Below are 21,238 nucleotides of genomic sequence, written 5' to 3' on the forward strand. Positions count from 1 at the left end.
CCCCGCGCTCCAAGCCCCGCCTCACGCTCCGGGCCCCGCCCCCGCACTTCCGGACGGCGCCGGCGGGGGCGCTCCGGCCTGGGCTTCGGCGCTGTGAGCTTCGGCTCCCGGCTCGGGGGGAAGCGATCGCGGCCGCTGCCGCCGCCGCCGCCGCCGCCGCTGCCGCCGCCGCCGCTGCCGCCGCCGCCGCCGCCGCCGCCGCCGGACCGGCCGGAGTCGGGCCGGAGCCGCGTCCCCGCGGAGCAGGCCGGTGGGAGTGGGCGGCCAGCCTTGGCGGCGCCCCCGCGGCCTGCCCCGCGCCCGCCTCCGGGCCGCCGCGCCGCCGCTGCAATGGGGGCCGCCCGGGGCCGCGCCCCCGCCCGGTCCCGACCGCCGCGTCGCCGCTGAGCGCATGGGCCGCGCCGCGCCGCTCCGCTCTGGGAGCCGGTCCCGGGGCCCCGCCGCCGCCGCCGCTCGGGTGAGTAGTGCGGCCGGGCGCGCATTCCTGAGGGGCGCGGGCCTGTGCGGCGCCCATTGTAGGCCGAGTAGGCCGGGCCAGGCGCGGGACCCGGAAGAGGGGCTTGGAGGGTGTGCGGGCTCCGAGGCTGTGCGGGCTTGGAGCGTGTGAGGAAGGTGTGTGGGTCCACTCTTGGGAGGTCGGGTGTGTCTAGGAAGGGATGCTAGCAGGTGATGCAGAAGGCAAGGTCTGTTGACTCTGGAGCCTGTGGATGGGGAAGAGTGGGATTTGGTTCAGAAGGGGCAGCCACTTGCAGTAGGTGAGCTGAAGGGGGTGAGGAATACTCAGGATTCTGAGAAGGTTAATGGGGGGTCCTCCTGGAAGAGACCGGGGTCTGCAGCTGATGTGTTTGATTGGATGGTGCCGAGTGCAGTGCTGTGGTCTGTGGGTCTGGGGCATGTTCGGCCAGAGTGGGTGGGGTGCAGAGGGATCCTGGAGATAAGCAGGGCAGTGGAGTGTCCCTTCCCCTCCCGCAGCAAAAAGTAGAAATGAGTGAGTTTGAAACCCAAGGAGGGCACTCTCTCTGAGGCAGAGGCGCCTGAGTCTGGGTCTCTGCTGTGGTTTGGCTTGCTTGAGGGGCTTTACTCTTTCAGGTTGATGCCTTACCCCCAAAACTCTCTCTTGGGTGTGTATCTTAGAATCTACCTCTGCCCTACATTTTGGAATTCAGTCGCTCATGAAACCAGAGCTGTATAGTCAGGACAGTGAAACTTATAGTTCAGCCTCCAGGACAGAAGAGAAAAATACATTAGTCCTTTGGGGATTTTTCTCAGCCCATCTCGTAAGATAATTAATAAAGAGTTATTGTGCATCTCAGCCCCTCCTTCTTGCTTGTACTTACGTTCTCTGCTGCTTCAGGAAGAATCTCAGATGCACTTGGACCAGGCCCTGTTTTGGAGAACATACACAGTCTAAACCTGACCTCCCAAGATAGCAGTATCTGAGTTTCAGTTTTAGGAACTTCTATTCAGGGACAAGGATGGGAAAGCATGCAAAATACAATGTTTCTGTTTGATTTTTCAGCAGATATTTATGTTTCTTGGATTTCTAGTTTCAGAAAAGCTAAGTGGATTTTTTGGGTTACATTAGTCATTGAGGATTTAGGTGGTGGGGGAACAGATTACATGTAAAACAGTAGTCCCAACCCTTCAAGACTTTAATTAATGGACAATTGGGAATATGTCAGAATCACGCTCTATTATTTCCACACTCCACATAAATCAAAAATTCAAAAGGTCTATTTGAGTAAAATAAATAAATATACACACACCTATAGCATTGAGCTGGCTGCCATGGTACCCCGAGGGTGCGCCTAGGCAGTGACTGAAGGCGATTTTAAGTGAGGTGTCAGAGTTGTGGATTCCTTTTATGGAATCCCTTTACTGATGGTGGTTACAGGCTGTTGGCCAGATTCCGTGTTTGTGGGCGTTTGACTCTAACCTGAATTAATATAACTGCTTTATCTGTGGTATGTGTGTGTGTGCACGCTGAATGCTTGCTGTACTTCTCCGTGGGAACCCAGATATTTTGGTAATTGGAGCACGTTTCAATAACAGCAGTAATTTGGAGAGATGTTCATGTGCTTCCAGGGACACCAAAGGTCTTCTGTCATTTGACAGCCAAAAATAGATGTGAAGTTTAAGAAATGTTTCTTCTGGGCTATGAAAAAATAGTTTAAATGATTAGGGGGACGTGTTCACACAAATGAGAAGTTAGTCTACCAAGACAGCACATTTTTATAGTAAAGGGCTAGATCTTGAATTTGCTGCTATTTCAGCACCTGTGAAGAGCTGACATTTGGCGTCTATGACAAGTGTTGTTTTCCTTAATGTTAATGAATTAGGTGTTTATTGGTGCCCATTAGTTGCAAGACATGGTGTTAGATGCTGTGGGCCCTGCAGAAAATGCTTAAATCAGGCTGCTACAAATCATTTACCTGGAAGACATAAGCACTTTAAGAGATAAGTGACAGTGACTTGTCATTAGCCTCCTGTTAGAACGCAGTGACTTGGTTTTTTCTCAAGGCGAGTGAACTAGAGTATCTCCATTCGTAAGGCTCAGAGCACCAGGTGCGGGTCCTCTTTCCTGAGATGGTGTCCCCGACAGGAGGACGCTAGACATCCATGAGCTGGTGTGGAGACATCAAAGGTGCTCATTCCGTGTTGATGGGACTCAAAAAAAGGGACTTTGCAGTTGAAGTGGTCCACGAGCAGCAGGGTGTCACAGCCCGTGGGCCTTGACGAAGGAGCAGGCTGTTCCTGCTGAGGCTGAGATTGCAGCCTACCCCGTAGTTTTCATACAGAGTCATTAGCTTCAGAACAATAATTGTGACCCATCCTCCATCTCTAGATGCTTCTAGCTGTCGGCAGCTGCTGGCAGGTGAAGTGTGTGCAGTGTGAGAATGCAGGTACCAGGGCAGATTACATGCAGGCCAGGGCCCGGAGTGTGGAGAGGTGGCTGGGGAGATCCACGCCTTGTGTTTGTACCAGGTTTTACGATTTCACTCTGCTCCCTCTGGCTTGTTCAGTGCTTTAGGCATTTGGACGTGTCATGCTTCTCTCCCGTCTCCTTCTAGGCACACCACTTACATCCAACAGGCCAGGTGGGGAGGTGTAGCCTGAGCTCGTGGGCTCAGTGACAGGGAGGACCAAAGACCGTGGCAGAGTCCCGGTCCAGGACAGTCCTCCCTCGTACAAGACAGGCATCTGGCAGCAGAAACAAAACCCATAGTCCCCTGACCTCTAAGAGGGTGGGTAATTCGGTTTTCATTTTATGGAGTTGACTCATGTGAGCTGTATGCTTCCTTAGCTAATTGTGTTTGGATTTCGTTTGTTCTATACCTTCTCTGCTCCTCAGAGTACTCAATTGTCATCTGCTATCAGAAGGACACTTTCTTTTTAAGCAAGGTTTTAAAGTTGAGAGCAGCTTTCTGATGAAGCGTTTTTAAGACTGTCCACGGGAATTCCCTGGCGGTCCAGTGGTTAGGACTCCGTGCTTTCACTGCTGAGGGCCCAGGTTCAATCCCTGGTCAGGAAACTAAAATCCCGCAAAAAAAAAAAAAAAAAAGACTGTCCACATCATTGGCGGCGTGAAAAGGCCCCTGTGCCTGTGCATGTGAGTGATGTCCTTTGGTCACTCACTTGAAGATGCTGAAAACGACCCACAGTTAACTGCTCTTTTGGGCGTGTTGAGACTTAGAGGAACAAGTTGCTGTGTGTTCGCATATGTTGTGAGGCACAGTAAGTGTGAAGTAATGGGGCAGCAGGAAGCACAGGGGCTGTGGGCCTGGAGAGTGTGGAGTGGAGAGCAGACTGCCTGCCTTCTGGTGAGTGATGTGCCATATCTGAGTGTCACAGCGACCCTGTTCTACTCAGATACACATCCTCGTCTTTCATGTGAGGTTTATACAGCTGGGAGGACCAGAAGCACCTCTCTTTCCTCCAGTCCTTCTGCCTTCCTGGAGCCTGAGGAGAGGGACTGGCCATGCAGCTCTGTAGCTGGGATGGGCTGCTAGTCTCTCTTTGTTCTCACAGAATGACACTTGAGGGTAGTGGCGCTCTCTGTGTTCTGGACATTCATTTCTTAGTGCCAGAGGCATTCCTGTAGTTGGAAAAGTTTCCAGAAATTGTTCTAACATAGTACAAACCTTTTTTTGTGACAAAAGGTTGAAAATTTAAACTGAGTTTCTGGCTTTGAGTTCGAGCGGGAGGGCATCATTGCAAGTCTTGTCTTGAGAAAACCTCTGTGGTCATGTTTCCATGGACCCACCTTTCCTAATCCTTGTCCTCTTAATGGTTTCAACAGGACAGATTGATTCACTTTGGAGCTGTAAGTACTGATGTATTAGGGTGCAGCGCTCATTGTTCAGTGACGCACAGAGTCCCAAAATGAATATCCAAGAGCAGGGTTTCCCCTTGGACCTCGGAGCAAGTTTCACCGAAGATGCCCCCCGACCCCCAGTGCCTGGTGAGGAGGGTGAACTGGTGTCCACGGACCCCAGGCCCATCAGCCACAGCTTCTGCTCTGGGAAAGGTGCCGGGATTAAAGGTGAGACTTCAACAGCCACTCCGAGGCGCTCAGATCTGGACCTGGGGTACGAGCCTGAGGGCAGCGCTTCGCCCACCCCTCCGTATTTGAAGTGGGCCGAGTCGCTGCACTCCCTACTGGACGATCAAGACGGGATAAACCTGTTTAGGACTTTCCTGAAGCAGGAGGACTGTGCCGATCTCCTGGACTTCTGGTTTGCCTGCAGCGGCTTCAGGAAACTGGAGCCCTGTGACTCGAATGAGGAGAAGAGGCTGAAGCTGGCCAGAGCTATCTACCGCAAGTACATCCTCGATAACAATGGCATTGTGTCCAGGCAGACCAAGCCAGCCACCAAGAGCTTCATAAAGGACTGCATCATGAAGCAGCAGATCGATCCCGCCATGTTCGACCAGGCCCAGACGGAAATCCAGTCTACCATGGAGGAGAACACCTACCCCTCGTTCCTCAAGTCCGATATTTATTTGGAGTACACGAGGACAGGCTCGGAGAGCCCAAAGCTCTGCAGTGACCAGAGCTCCGGGTCGGGGACAGGGAAGGGAGTACCTGGATACCTACCCACTTTGAACGAAGATGAGGAATGGAAATGTGACCAAGATGTAGACGAAGATGATGGCAGAGACCCTGCTCCCCCCGGCAGGCTCACGCAGAAGCTGCTCCTGGAAACCGCCGCCCCGAGGGCCTCCTCAAGTAGACGGTACAGCGAAGGCAGAGAGTTCAGGTGAGTCCGACCCGAGGCCTCCGTTTCTGTGCTCACCTCCAAGACCTGAGAACTAGCAGGGAAAGGTCTTGTCCTTCAGCCCCAAAGTGGGTGGACTCCTGGAGCTGGGGCAAATTGCGGTTTTAGTCTTTCCTCATGATGCCTTCACATTTGTCATTAGATGTTTTTAATGTTTGTATTTTGAGGGCACTTTTATCAAGAACAGCCTAAAATATATGGCTTTGTAAGTCATTAGGAACATTGGAATTCTTAGAAGTGATATGACATTTAAACCTTACCCTTTATTTTTATTTTTTTATTTTTTAATAAATTTACTTACTTGTTTATTTATTTTTGGCTGCATTGGGTCTTCGTTGCTGTGCACGGGCTTTCTCTAGTTGCGGCGAGCGGGGGGCTACTCTTTGTTGCGGTGCACTGGCTTCTCATTGCGGTGGGTTCTCTTGTTTCAGAGTACGGGCTCTAGGTGCATGGGCTTCAGTAGTTGTGGCTCGCGGGCTCAGTAGTTGTGGTGCACGGGCTTAGTTGCTCTGCAGCATGTGGGATCTTCCCGGACCAGGGATCGAACCCTTGTCCCCTCCATTGGCAGGCAGATGCTCAACCACTGTGCCACCAGGGAAGTCCCTAAACCTTACCCTTTAGCAGTAAAATTTGTGTCCTCTTGCACAGAAGGTGATTTACCTGGCAGACATCTTTTGGCTTAATAAAGAGAAGAGTGGACATTTCAGTGCATCAGTACATAGAGAATTCCGGATCATTGCTTTTTGTAACTGTCTTATAAGGTTCTTCCTAGAGGTCGGGTGGTGGTGGTGAGGAGGCTGATGTGCTTCAAGTTGTCCGAGCACTTTGGGAACTTCCAAAGTGGTTGTGGCTCCAGGATTGGACCTTTCTCCCACCAAGAAAATGAGTTGTGCTGTTGTTGTGTGTTCAGTTCCCAGCATTCTGAAGCTGTGATCACAGTCTTTGCACGTGGGCACATATGTGGCTTTGGAGGCGTGGAGTGGTGCTATCTGGAAGTTGTTACCACTTTGGAAACCTGTTTCTTCGTTCTCTTTTCTGTGGTTGCTGGAAGTTTCTTTGGTCTCGAGTTGGAGCCTGTTGCCGATTTTAGTGGGCACTTCGGGTCTCACTCATTTCCCTGTAGCTGGTTCTGGATACTCCTGCCTGTGAAACTTTGAAAGCCTGGAATCCCTGTGACCCTGCTGAGAGTCTGCAGCACATCCCCAGGTGCTGGGCCGCTGCCGTGGAGTTAGAAACAGCGCACATCACTTCTTCAGGCTTACTGTGGCAGAGAAATGGGTCACTTGCTGATAAAACACAGGATTAAACATTCTTAAGGTTTAAATGTCCTTTAAGTGATGTGATTGAAGATACACTGTTTAGGTAATTTTTGTGGGCCTTTTGCTCACTGTCTTTAAACCTTATTGATTTAGCAATCTTTTTAGGGCAGAATATATACTATAAAATTATCCTGCTAGGTAAGGCTAGTAACTGACACAGCTTTTCAGACCTAACCTGAAAGTTGTCATATTTGATTAGAACAGTTTAAAAATGGGATTAAGTTTGAGGCCTGGGCTGCAGGGAAAAACAAATTGAGTTCAATTCTGATTTCTAATTTTAGAAATTCCTGCGTGCCACCCCTCCCCCAACCAGCCAGTCTGCACACTTTTCAGTTCTCAGTCGGGGGTCGGTCATAGCAGCAACTTTGCTTTTTCTCTCTTTGGTTTGCTCTATTTGTAATAAATAACCTTTACTACCAAATTAATAGAATATGTTGCTACGTAAGGACTCTGGTACACGTTCGTTTTTAACTTGCCTCTTGTGGAGCTGCTGGTGGCCGTGGGAGTCTGGCGCTCACGAGTCCTGCCTGTGCTCGGACCCCGTCCTTCTGGGGGCTGCCTTTGCGGTTGTGCGGGTGGACAGTCCCCCGTGTCAGGGTCATTGTTCATCAGCACTAGCAGGATATGGAGTCCAGCACATTCTACCTGCTGTGCAAGGGTGTGCAGTTAGGATGCATTAGTGTGAAAGTCACAGAAAAGCCAGCCCACCCCAGCTTAAACACTAAAGGGGATTGGTTGGCTCAGGTAAATGAAAAGTCCAGAGGCAGGCCCAGCTTCAGATGTGGTTTGATTCGGACTCCAGCCATTTTTCTTTCAAAGACTTATTTCTTTTTTTCGGAGAAGTTTTAGGTTACCAGCAAAATTAAGAGAAAGGTACAGAGGTTTCCCATGTACCCCTCCCCCCCGCACACGCACAGCCTCCCCCACTATCACCATCCCCCACCGGGGTGGTCATTTGTTACAGCTGATGAGCCTACACTAATCACCCACAGTCCATAGCTTACATTAGGGTTCCCTCTCGGTGACTTGTATCTATCACTCTAGTACCATGCAGGGTAGTTTCCTCTGTGCTCGGCCTGTTTAACCTCTCCAGCCCCCAACACCTGGCAACCACCGATCTTTTTACTGTCTTCACAGTTTTGCCTTTTCCAGAATGCCATGTAGCTGGAAGTATACAGTATGTAGCCTACTCATATTGGCTTCTTTCACTTAGTAATATGCTTTTAAGGTTTTTCAGTGTCTTTTCGTGGCTTGATAGCTCATTTCTTTTTAACACTGAATACTATTGCGTTGTCTGGATAGACCACAGTTTACTTATCCATTCACCTGCTGAAGGACATCCTGATGGTTCCAGTTTTTGGCAGTTATGACTAAAGCTGCGGTAAACACCTGTATGCAGGTTTTTGTGTGGACGTGAGTTTTCATTTCCTTTGGGTAAAATATCAAGGAGCACAATTGCTGGATTGTATGCTGAGATCACGTTCGTTTTTGTAAGAAACTGTCCCTTGTCTGAATGCTTCTTTGCCTCTGCCTTCCTGCGGCCAGCTTTGCTCTCAGGTTGGCTCCCTTGTTTTGTAAACAGATGCTTCCCACTGAAGGAACGTCCTGCAGTTTGCCCTGAGTGGCTGGGGGTGCTGTGTGCCAGTGTGTCCTGCCCATTCCAGCATAATCACTGTGCAAGGGCTGAGGCTCTGCTCTTGGGCTTACACCAAATAGGGCCACCCCAGAAGAAAAGTGGGGTGCCCCACTCAGACAGCATCACCACTCTCCAGCAGGGGGAGTGGTCCTTCAGGGGAAGATTGGGGTTAACGGAGAAGGGAGGAGGAGAGTGGGTAGTGAATAGGCAGCTAGTGAATGCCCACTGCCAGGAAGAGGAGCCCGGTGGGAACCTCAGCTCAGGGGATGTGTTTCCTTCAACAGCAGGTGCTTCTCTCAGCACTGATTCTGCGTGGAGGAGTGTGTCAGCCGGGAGGCTGCTCCCACTGTGCTCACTGGTGTCGCTGAGGCTCCCTGCTCCCTGGCGGGAGGCCTGAGCAGCAGTCCTCATTTGCTTCACATGTGTGCACACGGCTGTTTTTCAGATCGCTGACTTGAGAGATGGTAAATGAGCCTTTTACGTGGGTCTTTGTCAAAACTGAGAAAACAGGGATGCCCCTGGCTTTTTTCTGCATTTATCCTAGTCACCTGGGATGACTAGGATAAAGAGCCCAGGGCTGAGGGGTCACAAAATTCCTTGCTGCTCTTCTGTTCTCTGTGTGGAAGACTTTCCCAGTCTTTATTGCCCTTTGTCAGTGGAACTTTGAACGTAACTTTGGTTGGTTCATACGCACCATTTAAATTTGGTGTGAATTGGCAGAGGGTCCTCTGATGATGTAGGTGTTTTGGCTGTTTATTTACTTAATGCTTTGGCCTGAGGGGCCAGGATCTGTAAGACATTAGCAGGCTCAGAAGCTTGGCCTGGCCTGGCCTCCAGGGGCTGTGCTGGGCCTGGTTGGTCAGGCCTGAGTCAAGCCATCTTCAGCCCTTCAACCACCTGAGCTTAGCGATCGCCGCTGGTTTTCTTTTGTCTCTCTCTCTCTTTAAAAAAAAAAAATTGATTTATTTCTTTTTGGCTGCATCAGATCTTAGTTGCAGCACGTGGGAGTTTCGTTGCGGCTCACGGGCTCTTTGTTGTGGCGCACGGGCTTCTCTCTAGTTGTGGCATGCAGGCTTAGTTGCCCTGCGTGGCATGCAGGATCTTAGTTCTCCAACCAGGAATCGAACCCACGTCCCCTGCATTGGAAGGAGGATTCTTAACCACTGGACCACCAGGGAAGCCCCGCTCTCTCTTTTTTTAATTGAAGTGTAGTTGGCTTATAGTGTTGTCTTAATTTCTGCTGTACAGCAAAGTGACTCCGTTATACATATATATGCATTCTTTTTTTAAATAAATAAGTATATTTATTTATTTATTTATGGCTGCGTTGGGTCTTCGTTGCTGCGCACAGGCTTTCTCTAGTTGAGGCAAGCGAGGGCTACTCTTTGTTGCGGTGCGTGGGCTTCTCATTGCAGTGGCTTGTCTTTGTTGTGGAGCACGGGCTCTAGGCGCGTGGGTTCAGTAGTTGTGGCTCGCGAGCTCTACAGCACAGGCTCACTAGTTGTGGCACACAGGCTTAGTTGCTCCATGGCATGTGGGATCTTCCCAGACCAGGGCTCGAACCTGTGTCCCCTGCCTTGGCAGGCGGATTCTTAACTACTGTGCCACCAGGGAAGTCCCAAAATATGCCTTCTTTTTTTTTGTTGTTTTTTTCCGGTATGTGGGCCTCTCACTGTTGTGGCCTCTCCCGTTGCGGAGCACAGGCTCCGGACACGCAGGCTCAACGGCCATGGCTCATGGGCCAAGCCGCTCCGCGGCATGTGGGATCTTCCCAGACCGGGGCACAAACCCGTGTCCCCTGCATCGGCAGGCGGACTCTCAACCACTGCGCCACCAGGGAAGCCCTGCCTTCTTTTTTATATTCTTTTCCATTATGTTTTTTTAAAGACAACCCAATTTTTATTTTTATTTTTTTAAAATTTATTTATTTATTTATTTATGGCTGCATTGGGTCTTCTTCGCTGCGCACAGGCTTTCTCTAGTTGCGATGAGTGGGGGCTACTCTTTGTTGTGGTATGTGGGCTTCTCCTTGCGGTGGCTTCTCTTGTTGTGAACACAGGCTCTAGGCGCACGGGCTTCAGTAGTTGTGGCTTGCAGGCTCCAGAGTGCAGGCTCAGTAGTTGTGGCTCCTGGACTTAGTTGCTCTGCGGCATGTGGGCTCTTCCCAGGGCTTGAACCCGTGTCCCATGCGTTGGCAGGTGGATTCTTAACCACTGTGCCACCAAGGGAGTCCTATTTTTTTTCATTTTAAATATTTATTTGTTTATTTATTTGGCTGCACTGGGTCTTAGTTGCAGCATGTGGGCTCTTGGTTGCGGCATGTTTAATTGCAGCATGCGGACTCTTAGTTGTGGCATGCATGTGGGATCTAGTTCCCTACCAGGGATTGAACCTGGGCCCCCTGTATTGGGCGCATGGCATCTTAACCACTGGACCACCAGGGAAGTCCCTCCATTATGGTTTATCTCAGGATACTGAATACAATTCCCTATGCTCTTCAGTAGGACCTTGTTTATATCGCTGCTGGTTTTTTGGTTTTTTTTAAATATTTATTTATTTAATTTGTTTTTGGCTGTGTTGGGTCTTAGTTGAGGCATGCAGGATCTTTGTGGTGTGTGGGCTATCATTGTGGGTCGTGGGCTTCTCTCTAGTTGTGGCGTGTGGATTTTCTCTTCTCTAGCTGTGGCGCGCAGACTCCAGGGCGCATGAGCTCTGTAGTTTGTGGCACGCGGGCTCTCTCATAGAGGAGCATGAGCTCAGTAGTTGTAGCGCGTGGGCTTAGTTGCCCCGTGGTGTGTGGGATCTTAGTTCCCTGACCAGGGATCAAACCCGCGTCCCCTGCATTAGAAGGCAATTCTTTTTTTTTTTTTAAGATTTATTTATTCATTTTATATATTTTTGCTGCGTTGGGTCTTTGTTGCTGCACAAGGGCTTTCTCTAGTTGCGGCGAGCGGGGGCTACTCTTCGTTGCAGTGTGTGGGCTTCACATCGTGGTGGCTTCTCTTGTTGCAGAGCACGGGCTCTAGGTGCGCGGGCTTCAGTAGTTGTGGCACGCAGGCTTCAGTAGTTGTGGCTCGCGGGCTCTAGAGCACAGGCTCAGTAGTTGTGGTGCACGGGCTTAGTTGCTCTGCGACATGTGGGATCTTTCCGGAGCAGGTCTCGAACCTGTGTCCCTTGCATTGGCAGGTGGATTCTTAACCACTGCACCACCAGGGAAGTCCTGGAAGGCAATTCTTTACCACTGGACCACCAGGGAAGTCCCTCACTGCTGGTTTTAATGTCCGACAGCAGCAAATGCTTTCCATTTCTCTTCACTACCTTCCTCGATGAGAAGTTCCCCGAGGACAGGGTCCAGCTGATATTTCCTTATGTCTTCCTGGTGGGCCAGCCAGTGAGGCGCTCTTGGTCAGGGCTGGTCATCGTGGCCGTGGCCGGAGAGTGGAGCACAGATGGTGTTTGTAGTAGGAATAACTCAGCGACTTGTGGGTCCTTTGAAGGGTGCGTGACTAACCCTTCCTCTCCAGACTGAGGAACTGCCTGACTTGTTTGTTGCCTTATCGACTGTATTTCTAGTAAATGGCTTAAAAGAAATGTAAAAAGAGGAAGCACCCAAATGTGTATAGTTTCGTGTGGAAGGTGGAAAAGTGAGATTGATCTGGGGTTTCTGGTTGGCGTTCCAGTGCAGCGGGTGGGGTTGGGGCGGTGACTCTGGCACCTGGCTGCCGAGGAGCTCCAGTCCAAAGGGTGGCGGTGGCCCAGGCCGTGGGGGTCTCAGGACACTGGTCCCATTAATAGTGAGCCTGTTTGATTTGACCTTCAGCAAATACTCTTCACTGTTGAATTTTTAGGTCATTTGTGATGGAAGGTGACTCATTTGTAAAGTGTGACTCTCCCTGTGGCCTTCCCCCTCTTTCTTCCTACTGCTGTGCTTTTAGTCACTCTTAAATGTGGGGTACGAAGCTAGGGAAGAGAGCATAGCCCTGCTGCCAGTCCCTTGTCACCTTCCAGGTGTATAACTTGTCCAACTGGATGAATTCCTTTAACTGAACAGATGATCCCAAGGTTGGTCACTGGAGATGTTTTCAGACAGGCCCTAGTGTGCAGCTGTGGGGCTCTCAAGACAGTTGACAGGGAATTCCCTGGTGGTCCAATGGTTAGGACTCGACGCTCTCACTTTCTAGGGCCTGAATTCAATCCCTGGTCAGGGAACTAAGATCCCACAAGCCACGTGGCACAACTGAAAAAACAAAAAGACAGGAGTTTACAAATCTTTCCATTCCCCTTGCTGGCTGAATGGGAGAACATTAATCTCAGTGGTTTAACTTAAGGACCCCTCACTTGGTGACTTTTCCACAGGCTGTGTCTTCTGGGGCAGCCTTCTCCTGGTTGTGTGATGGTGGGGAAGTTGCTTCACCTCTCTGAGCTTTTCTGTAAAAATGGGGACGATGAAGTAAGGGCCTGCCCAATGAGGTTGTCAGGGAGGTTCCGTGAGCTGACCCCTGGGCATGCCCGCACACAGCAGCACAGCAGGCTCAGTGCACACAGCGGGTGCTCAGGGAGTTTCACATCCTTCTGTGGTTCTTCATCATCATCTGAACTTAGTGGTCTGCTAGATGTTGTTGAAATTTGTATCTGGGTTACAAATGATTTCAAAGTAGCGAATGACACATTCCAATTTTAATAATCATGTTTCCTGAGAGTGAGGCATGTTAATTCCCCATCCCAAACCTGCTCCTCTCATGGCCATCCTTACCTCCAGAAGTGGCACCACCATCTACCAGGTCAACGTGGCCCACCTGATTCCCCATCCGAACGTATGCTGAACCCTCTGTCTCTCGCTGTCTGCACTCTGGCCCCCACACCCTCCTCCTGGACCCGCAGAGCCTTCTGGGTGAGCCTCTGCCTCAGTCTTTTCTCTCCACAGTGCCCAAAGGGACCTTTCTAGATGCAGGTCTGACTACGCTCTTCCTTCTTCCATGATGCGGGGACTTCCCACTGCCCCTGGACTGCACCCCAGGCTCCTGTGACACAGCGTGTCCACGGGACACCCTGTCGTGGTACCAGCACACTGTGAGCATTTTACATGCCTATCAGTGGGGGGAGGCTGGCTAATAAAAGTTTTTAAACTAGTTACAGGAGAGTCAAAAAATAATTTTTCTCTGTTTTAGTCATATAAAACTCTGTAGCCTTTTTCTTTTAATATTGATTTGTTTTTTTATTGATTGATTGATTGATTGATTTTTGGGTGCGTCAGGTCTTAGTTGCGGCACGTGGGATCTTTCGTTGCAGTGCGGGGGGGTGCGCGTGGGCTTCTCTCTAGTTGTGGCGCATGGGCTCATTAGTTGCGGCGCGTGGGCTTAGTTGCCCCACGGCATGTGGGATCTTAGTTCCCCAACCAGGGATTGAACCCACGTCCCCTGTACTGGAAGGCGGATTCTTAACCACTGGACAACCGGGGAAGCCCCAAAACTCTGTAGTCTTTGATGACAGGTTTCAACAAAGTCCGGGAAAGTGCAGTTAGCTGTCAGACTGAAGAATTTTGGAATAGAGAGGCCCCTTTGTCTGGGGCTTCACGTTGGTGGGTTTATGAAAGGGAAGTGCCTACAGAGACTGCGGTCTGCGAGGCCCACGCCGCCTGTGGTTCTGCCGCCTGGCCGCTGGGTTGGGGAGGCTGGGCTGGCGACTGGCCGCGTGTGTCTTCTGTGCGTCAGCTGCCGGGGGATCAGCCCGTTCGCAGGTTTGTGCACCAGTTAGCGTCACAGAGACTGGAATTTGATTCATACTCACCGGTTCTGTTAATCTCTTCTAGAATCCTGACTTCATTTACACCAGTTTACCCAGCAATCATTAGAAATAATGGAATTTGGCCAAGTAGTGGTTGTTCAGTTAGGAAAGGAAGGCAGTCTAATAATTCTTTCTTCAATCCACCTTGAGGCCGAGTACGTGTGTGTGTGTAAGAAAATTGTTGCTTTATTTTTCCCCCATGTCACATCAGTACAAATGCACATTTTTGTGAGCCACTCAGTGTCCTCTCAGAGCTCATTAATTCCAAAAAGTGTTTGCTCTGAGGAAACAACTCAGTAAATCTCTTCAGTCCGTCCTGGAACTCAGGCTGGCTATCTGATTTTGTGAAAATAAACGCAGTCTTCAAAGATGCCGTGCACAGGGCCTTGTGCGTGCATGTGAAGGGCTTCAGGCTCACTCCTCCTCACCCCTCCCCTGGGTGGATTACAGCCTCGGCCCACAAGCCTTCTCGGAACTGGTGAAATTCTTTGTAGCAACTGGACTCAGCTCTTTTGTTTGGACCAAACTCCTCCAGTTTTGATGGATAGAGGTGAGCCCTGCCTGTGTGGCTGGGTGGGTACCCTTCTCAGCCCCCCAGCAGCAGGAGGCTCCCATTCTCTGGCCCTCTGCTCATCCAGCCTTGCGCCCTTCAAATCTTTAACGTGCTTTTATCTGGTATTGACCCTCTCTGGATCACTGGCTCATTTTTTAGTCTGTAGGGCCAGTGTCTTCTCTTGAACAAATATTTTAAAATAATCATAGGGCTTCCCTGGTGGCGCAGTGGTTGAGAGTCCGCCTGCCGATGCAGGGGACACGGGTTCGTGCCCTGCTCCGGGAAGATCCCACGTGCTGTGGAGCGGCTAGGCCCGTGAGCCATGGCCGCTGAGCCTGTGCGTCTGGAGCCTGTGCTCCGCAACGGGAGAGGCCACAACAGTGAGAGGCCCGCATACAGAAAAAAAAAAAAAAAAATCGTAAAGAATGTTGCTTGTAATAGCCAGCAGCTAGAGTAACTTGAATGTCTAATAGCAGGATTGATTGCATAGGGATTTTTCTTCTGCATAGTTGGAGAACATAGACTTTCTATTTTCTTCTTTTTGTTTTTCTACATTTTCCAAATTCCTATAAAACATAAACCTTTGTAATTCAAAAGTATGTTATTAAAATATATACAAAGATATATCACGAGAGGGTGTGAATTATGTGCAGTTTTTCAACAGCATGTTTTTTCTTTTAAAAGGATGCATATAAATGTTTCCTTTTAGTATGCTCTTAGGTCTTCTTAATGTTTGCACTGCTATACCAGTTTTGTTTTGTTTTGTGTTTTTTTGGCCGCATTGAGTGTGGTATGCTGGATCTTAGTTCCCTGACCAGGGATCAAATCCGCGCCCCCTGCATTGGAAGCACAGAGTCTTAACCACTGGACCACCAGGGAAGTCCCTATACCAGTATTTTAATTAATTTTAGTTTTTATTAAAAAAATGGAGAGAAGGAAAAATTCAAATAACGCTAAAAGGCTGATAACTAAATTTAGCAGTCTTATGACCCCCTGGCCTTTCCAGGATGGCCGCTTCCAACTGTGTCTTGCCCTAGTGTATTAGCTCAGGCTGCCAGGACAAAATATCATAGACTTGGGGGTTAAACAACAGACATTTATTTCTCACGGTTCTGGAGGCTGGAGGTCCCAGCCCAAAGCGCTGGCAAGGTAGGTTTCATTCCATTCTTCTCTTGGTTTGCTCACATGGCCTTTTCTCAGTGTGTCTGTGTGGAGAGAAGAGACAGCTTCCCAGCATCTCTTCTGGTAAGGGTAATGATCCTGTCAGACCAGGGCCCCACTTTCATGACTTCATTTAACCATGTGACTTCCTTAGAAGCCCCATCTCCAAATACAGCCACATGGTGGGGGGGTAAGGGCCTCCATATGGGAATCTGGGGGATGTAGACTCTCAGTCCATCACACCCCCCTTTGTGAGTGATGTACTCATACTGCTGTCCTTGGGGCATCTGCCCTCAGCCAGTCTCTGTGGATGCTCTCCTTTCCCCACCACCTGGCCTGATTATTAACACATTCTGGGTTTGGTTTACATCCATATTTGGTGTTTTCATTGCTGAGCCAAGTTGGGCCAAGCATTTTCTTTCTTGTGCCATTTTTGTGTGTGTGTGTTTTAAAGTTATGGTTGTTGCATTTTTTCATTTGATTAGATATTTGATTTTCTGACATAAATCTTCCCTTATGCTGCATTGGCTTAAAAAGTGCCTGTCAAAATACTTCTCATTACTTTTCTCATTTTGGAGCCTGTATTATTTAGATGTTGGACCATTTGGAATGATCCTTTAAATTTTGTTTCTTTTCTCCTATTTTCTGTTTCTTTTCTTTTTGTTGTGTTTTCAGCTCTTTCTACTAAATTTCTCCTGCTCTTGTTTTCTGAATATATACTCTAAAAAGACAAAATCATCCTTTTTTTTTTTTTTTAATTGTTCATGGATCAGCATTTAAAAATCTTTCTGGTGTTGACCTAAAACAATATAACAGCCAGTTATTTTACCAGAAAATGGGTTTATTGCAAAGAATTGCAATTTGGGACATGCAGTCTATAGCAAGCCACAGGCAAATCCAGAGAACAAAGGAGAGGAACTTCTTTTATAGAGGAGAAGGAGGAGTTGGGAGGTGCTGTTATAAACAACCCATTGGAGGAAACTGGGAGTTCAGAGTACAGTGGCTTTTCATTGGCTGAGCTGTTGCCAGGCAAAGAGAAATTCTCTCTCGATCCTGCTGGGTGTTCCTTCTTCATGTTGGAGATGCAAAGGTATGTCTCTTCCTGTTGGGTCTGCAATTATGATGGTAGGGTGTGAGGGCTCCCTTTCCTGGCCTCCCAACTCCATTTTATTTTATTTATTTTTATTTTTATTTATTTTTTGGCCACGCTGCCCAGCCTGTGGGATCTTAGTTCCCCAACCAGGGATTGCATCCGGGCACTTGGCAGTGAGAGCACGGAGTCCTAACCACTGGACTGCCAGGGAATTCCCCCATCTCCATTTTAAGTGAGGGTTCTGTGTATTAATTTTCACATTAGCATCATGCCCCTACCCACCCCTCAGTAGGGAGACATGGTGGGTTGTGTCAAGAAGTCCTGCATATGTGGGAGAAAGACTGCTCCTTTTTCCTATGGTTATAGAGCTGGGCCTAGTTTGCAAAACTTATTTTAAATACAAATGAGAATTCTTTGGGAAGAAGTCAGTGAAAGAAAAGGAGATGTGGAGCACTGCTGTTTAGGGAGGATCTAATGTGATGACCGTAAAATATATAATTTGTAGGTGGTAACATTGTGGAAGGATTCTTTTTTTTTTTTAAACTCATGTCAGTTTGGGAAGAGTTTATTTATTTATTTTTAATTTATTTATATTTTATTTGTTTATTTTTGGCTGAGTTGGGTCTTTGTTGCTGCATGTGGGCTTTCTCTAGTTCCTGCGAGCGGGGGCTACTCTTTGTTGCACTGTGTGGGCTTCTCATTGCGGTGGCTTCTCTTGTTGCGGAGCACGGGCTCTAGGCACACGGGCTTCAGTAGTTGTGGCTTGCAGGCTCTAGAGTGCAGGCTCAGTAGTTGTGGCCCACAGGCTTAGTTGCCCCACGGCAGGTGGGATCTTCCTGGACCAGGGCTCGAACTTGTGTCCCCTGCATTGGCAGGAGGATTCTTAACCACTGTGCCACCAGGGAAGTCCGAGTCTTTCTTTTTTAATGAGAATTCTCTTTGGGATGCCTTTAGTACCCTTCAGATTATTCAGTGGATAAAAATTATATGCATACATATAACTTGTCAGGAGCACATTTGTTCTGTGTGTTAAACTTGCTTGAATTAGGCATGGCTGAAGGGTTTGTGTCTTGGGGAAGATGTGGATGCTGTATCTCATTCTTGTGTAATTCTTGGATTTCTTACTGAATCTTCTTGAGGACTGTTCGTTCATCTGAGGACAGTTGATCCCTGTGCTGGCAATGGACTTGTGAAACTGAATAAAGGAAACCTCATTTAAAGTCTGGAGTCCAGAAGGGGAGCTCTGATGCCCTACACTCCACCTCAGTTAGAGACCGCGCAGGAAGAGAGGTACCTTGCATTCCCAGCAGGGAGGTATCTACTTTACTGCCCCTGCAGGAGGAAGGAAGAGTTCTTGCCCAGCGCCAAGCCCAGCCTGTTGGAACCCTTGCAGCTCAGCCAATAGGAATCCATCACCACCCTGAACTCTTGCTTTCCTCCAAGGGGCTTTGGTTCAAAGCACCCCTCTCAGCTTCCTCCTTTTCTCTATAAAGTAACACTCCTCTCCTTTGTTTGCTGGACTTGCCTGTAGTTTTTGCTATAGCATGGTCGTCCTGAATTGCAATTCTCTGCTATTCCTGAATAAACCCGTTTTGCTGGTAAAATAACTGGATGTTCTCAGCAGACTATTATGATCGGTGTTTTGGAGAACAAAAGGGGGGCTCAAGGACAGTGGTCCACATATGACCAAGAAAAGCGGTGTCTGAGCAGACAGGAAAAGATGACTGTGTGGCCCCAATACAGCTGCCCCTTTAAAAGGAGAATTGACAGAAATACAGATTTATTTGTTCATTGAGTGTCCTCCATGTGCCACATACTTTTCTAGAAGCTGGAGATTCACTAGTGAACAAAGCAGACAAAAATCCCTCCACTTGTGGAGCTTACACTTTTAACAGGGAGAGATACAAGATGAGAACCCAAGTAAAATACTGAGCATTTCAGATGGTGCAGTTTAAGTTGGGGCAGAGGGAGGGTTGCCATTTTCACAAGAGTGGCCAGAGAGGGTCTCATTCTGGAGGGTGACTTTTGAGCAAAGCCTGAAGAAGGTGAGAGCACAGACCGTGTACCTGGAGGAGGACGAGGGAAGAGCAAGTAGGAAGGGCAGCCTAGCCGGGGCAGAGTGGCCGAGGGGCGAGGGCTGGGAGGAGAGCGCAGAGAGGTGACTTGGCATTTCTGAGACTGTGGCTTCTGCTTTGGTCTCTCTCAAATTGTCAGTGTATTGATGGTGTTTGGAGCTGTGAGCCTTGTTGTGACACCCCAGTGAGCGAACGTAGATAGAGACAAGAAGGCCTCTGGCGGCTTTCCACTGCCGAGGGTTGTGGAGACCTGGCAGTGAGGTTGGAGGAAACCAGCGGAGTATGGGGTCTTGGAGACCAAATGAAGAAAGTGCACCAAGAAAGGTGGGTTGAGTAACCGTTGGCGCTGCTGGTAGGTGATGTGAGATGGGGGCTGGTGTCCTGGAGATTGTTGGGGACCCTGAGTTGTGCCGGGGGGAGATGGTAAAAGCACATTGAAATGGCTTTCAGATTGAGCTTTAAACAGCTCAGAGCCCTTTGAGAAGGACTGTGTCTTAGTCTTATTTGTCCTTGGCTTAAGATACTGTCTTGCAGGTCTGCTCTTGATAAATATGTACTGAAAGAAATGACTCGAGCTCTTAGAAAACACCTGCAAGGTGTGCGGAATCCACCCGCCCGCCTGTGCCCTTGAGTACAGCGTTCACATCCCCGTCCTGAGACCCCTGACTTTTATTTATTTATTTATTTATTTTTGCGGTACGCGGGCCTCTCACTGTTGTGGCCTCTCCCGTTGTGGAGCACAGGCTCCGGACGCGCAGGCTCAGCAGCCATGGCTCACGGGCCCAGCTGCTCTGTGGCATGTGGGATCTTCCCGGACCGGGGCACGAACCCGTATCCCCTGCATCGGCAGGCGGACTCTCAACCACTGCGCCACCAGGGAAGCCCGAGACCCCTGACTTTTATCAAGGAAGTGGCTGCTTCCCTTGTGGTTCATGTCACAGCCAGGAGCTACCTCTACATTGGTTTTACCCTTTTTGGCCTCCCACCTTTAATAAAGAAATCTAGCTTTAAAAAAAATCAGATCAAGTGAGAAATTCTATCTGATTCCTTTTATTAAGGATTCAGAAACAAGCTATGGCTTATGTGTTTCAATATGCCACTAGTGTTGAATGTCGAGGCTGAATTTATTGGTTGAAGTCTCCCACTATGAACATGGATTTGTCTGTTGTTGTTTTTTCTGTCAAGTTTTGCTCTATGTGTTTTGAGTCCATAGTTTACATGCATACACATTGAGTTCTTACTTGTTTCTGTGGATTGACCGTTTTATTATTATAACATGTCTTTATATCTAATATTGCTTTTTGCTTAAAAATCTACTTTGTCTGATATTGGTATAGCTACCCCAACTTTCTTTTAAGAGTATTTGCATGATTTATGTGTTTTCCAATCTTTTATTTATTTATTGAGATATAATTGACATACATTCTATTAGTTTCAGGGGTACACCATAACCATTCGATATTTGTATATAGTGTGAAATGGTCACCACAGTTAGTCTAGTTAACATCTGTCGCCGTATGTAGTTACAAAAATTTTTTTTTCTTGTGAAGAGACTTCAGTCTTTTATTTTCAAATGTTCTATATTCTTTTTTTTGGCCGCAGTGTGCGGCTTGTGGGATTTTAGTTCCCCGACTAGGGATTGAACTCACGCCCTCGGCAGTGAGAGTGCAGGTCCCTAACCACTGGACTGCCACGGAATTCTGAAATTTTCTATATTCTTTTTTTTTTGATTTTTTTTATGTGGACCATTTTTAAAGTCTCTATTGAATTTGTTACAATATTGCTTCTGTTTTTTGGTTTTTTGGCCATGAAGCATGTGGGATTCCAGCCCCCCGACCAGGGATTGAACCCGCACCCCCTGCATTGGAAGGTGAAGTCCCAACCACTGGACCTCCAGGGAAGTCCCAATTTTCTATATTCTTATATTTAAGTTATTTCTCTTATAAGGTGGATATGGATAGTTTTTTTAAAAATCCAGATGATCTTTTTTTTTTAATTTTTATTTATTGATTTTTGGCTGCGTTGGGTCTCAGTTGCTGTGCACGGGCTTTCTCTAGTTATGGTGAGTGGGGGCTACATTTCGTTGCGGTCCGTGGGCTTCTTATTGCTGTGGCTTCTCTTGTTGCGGAACACGGGCTCTAGGCACGCGGGCTTCAGTAGTTGCAGCATGTGAGCTCAGTAGTTGAACCCGTGTCCCCTGCGTTGGCAGGCGGATTCTTAACCACTGTGCCATCAGGGAAGTCCCCAGATGATCTATTCTTAATTGGCATATTTAGTTGATTTATATTTAATATATAATAATTACCAATATATTTGGACTTAAAGCTATCTTTTAGTA

General features: G+C 48.5%; 1 protein-coding gene across 3 annotated transcripts in view; it reads left to right on the forward strand.

The window, feature by feature from the left end:
* The first annotated feature begins 347 nt into the window (after positions 1-347).
* The window catches only part of AXIN1 (axin 1), a 58,883-nt gene continuing 37,992 nt past the window's right edge, over positions 348-21,238 (forward strand). The window contains exons 1-2 of one of the 3 annotated variants that reach the window (XM_081256144.1): positions 348-457; positions 4,301-5,261. In XM_081256144.1, the coding sequence (XP_081112270.1) occupies positions 4,384-5,261 (878 nt within the window). In that variant the 5' untranslated portion in view covers positions 348-457; positions 4,301-4,383. Of the gene's footprint in view, positions 458-486; positions 613-4,300; positions 5,262-21,238 lie in introns of those variants that run through there. The other 2 variants (XM_081256146.1, XM_081256145.1) reach the window with 2 other exon arrangements.

The sequence above is a fragment of the Mesoplodon bidens genome, assembly GCF_964165515.1.
Source record: "Mesoplodon bidens genome assembly, chromosome: 15".
Lineage (NCBI taxonomy): Eukaryota > Metazoa > Chordata > Mammalia > Artiodactyla > Ziphiidae > Mesoplodon > Mesoplodon bidens.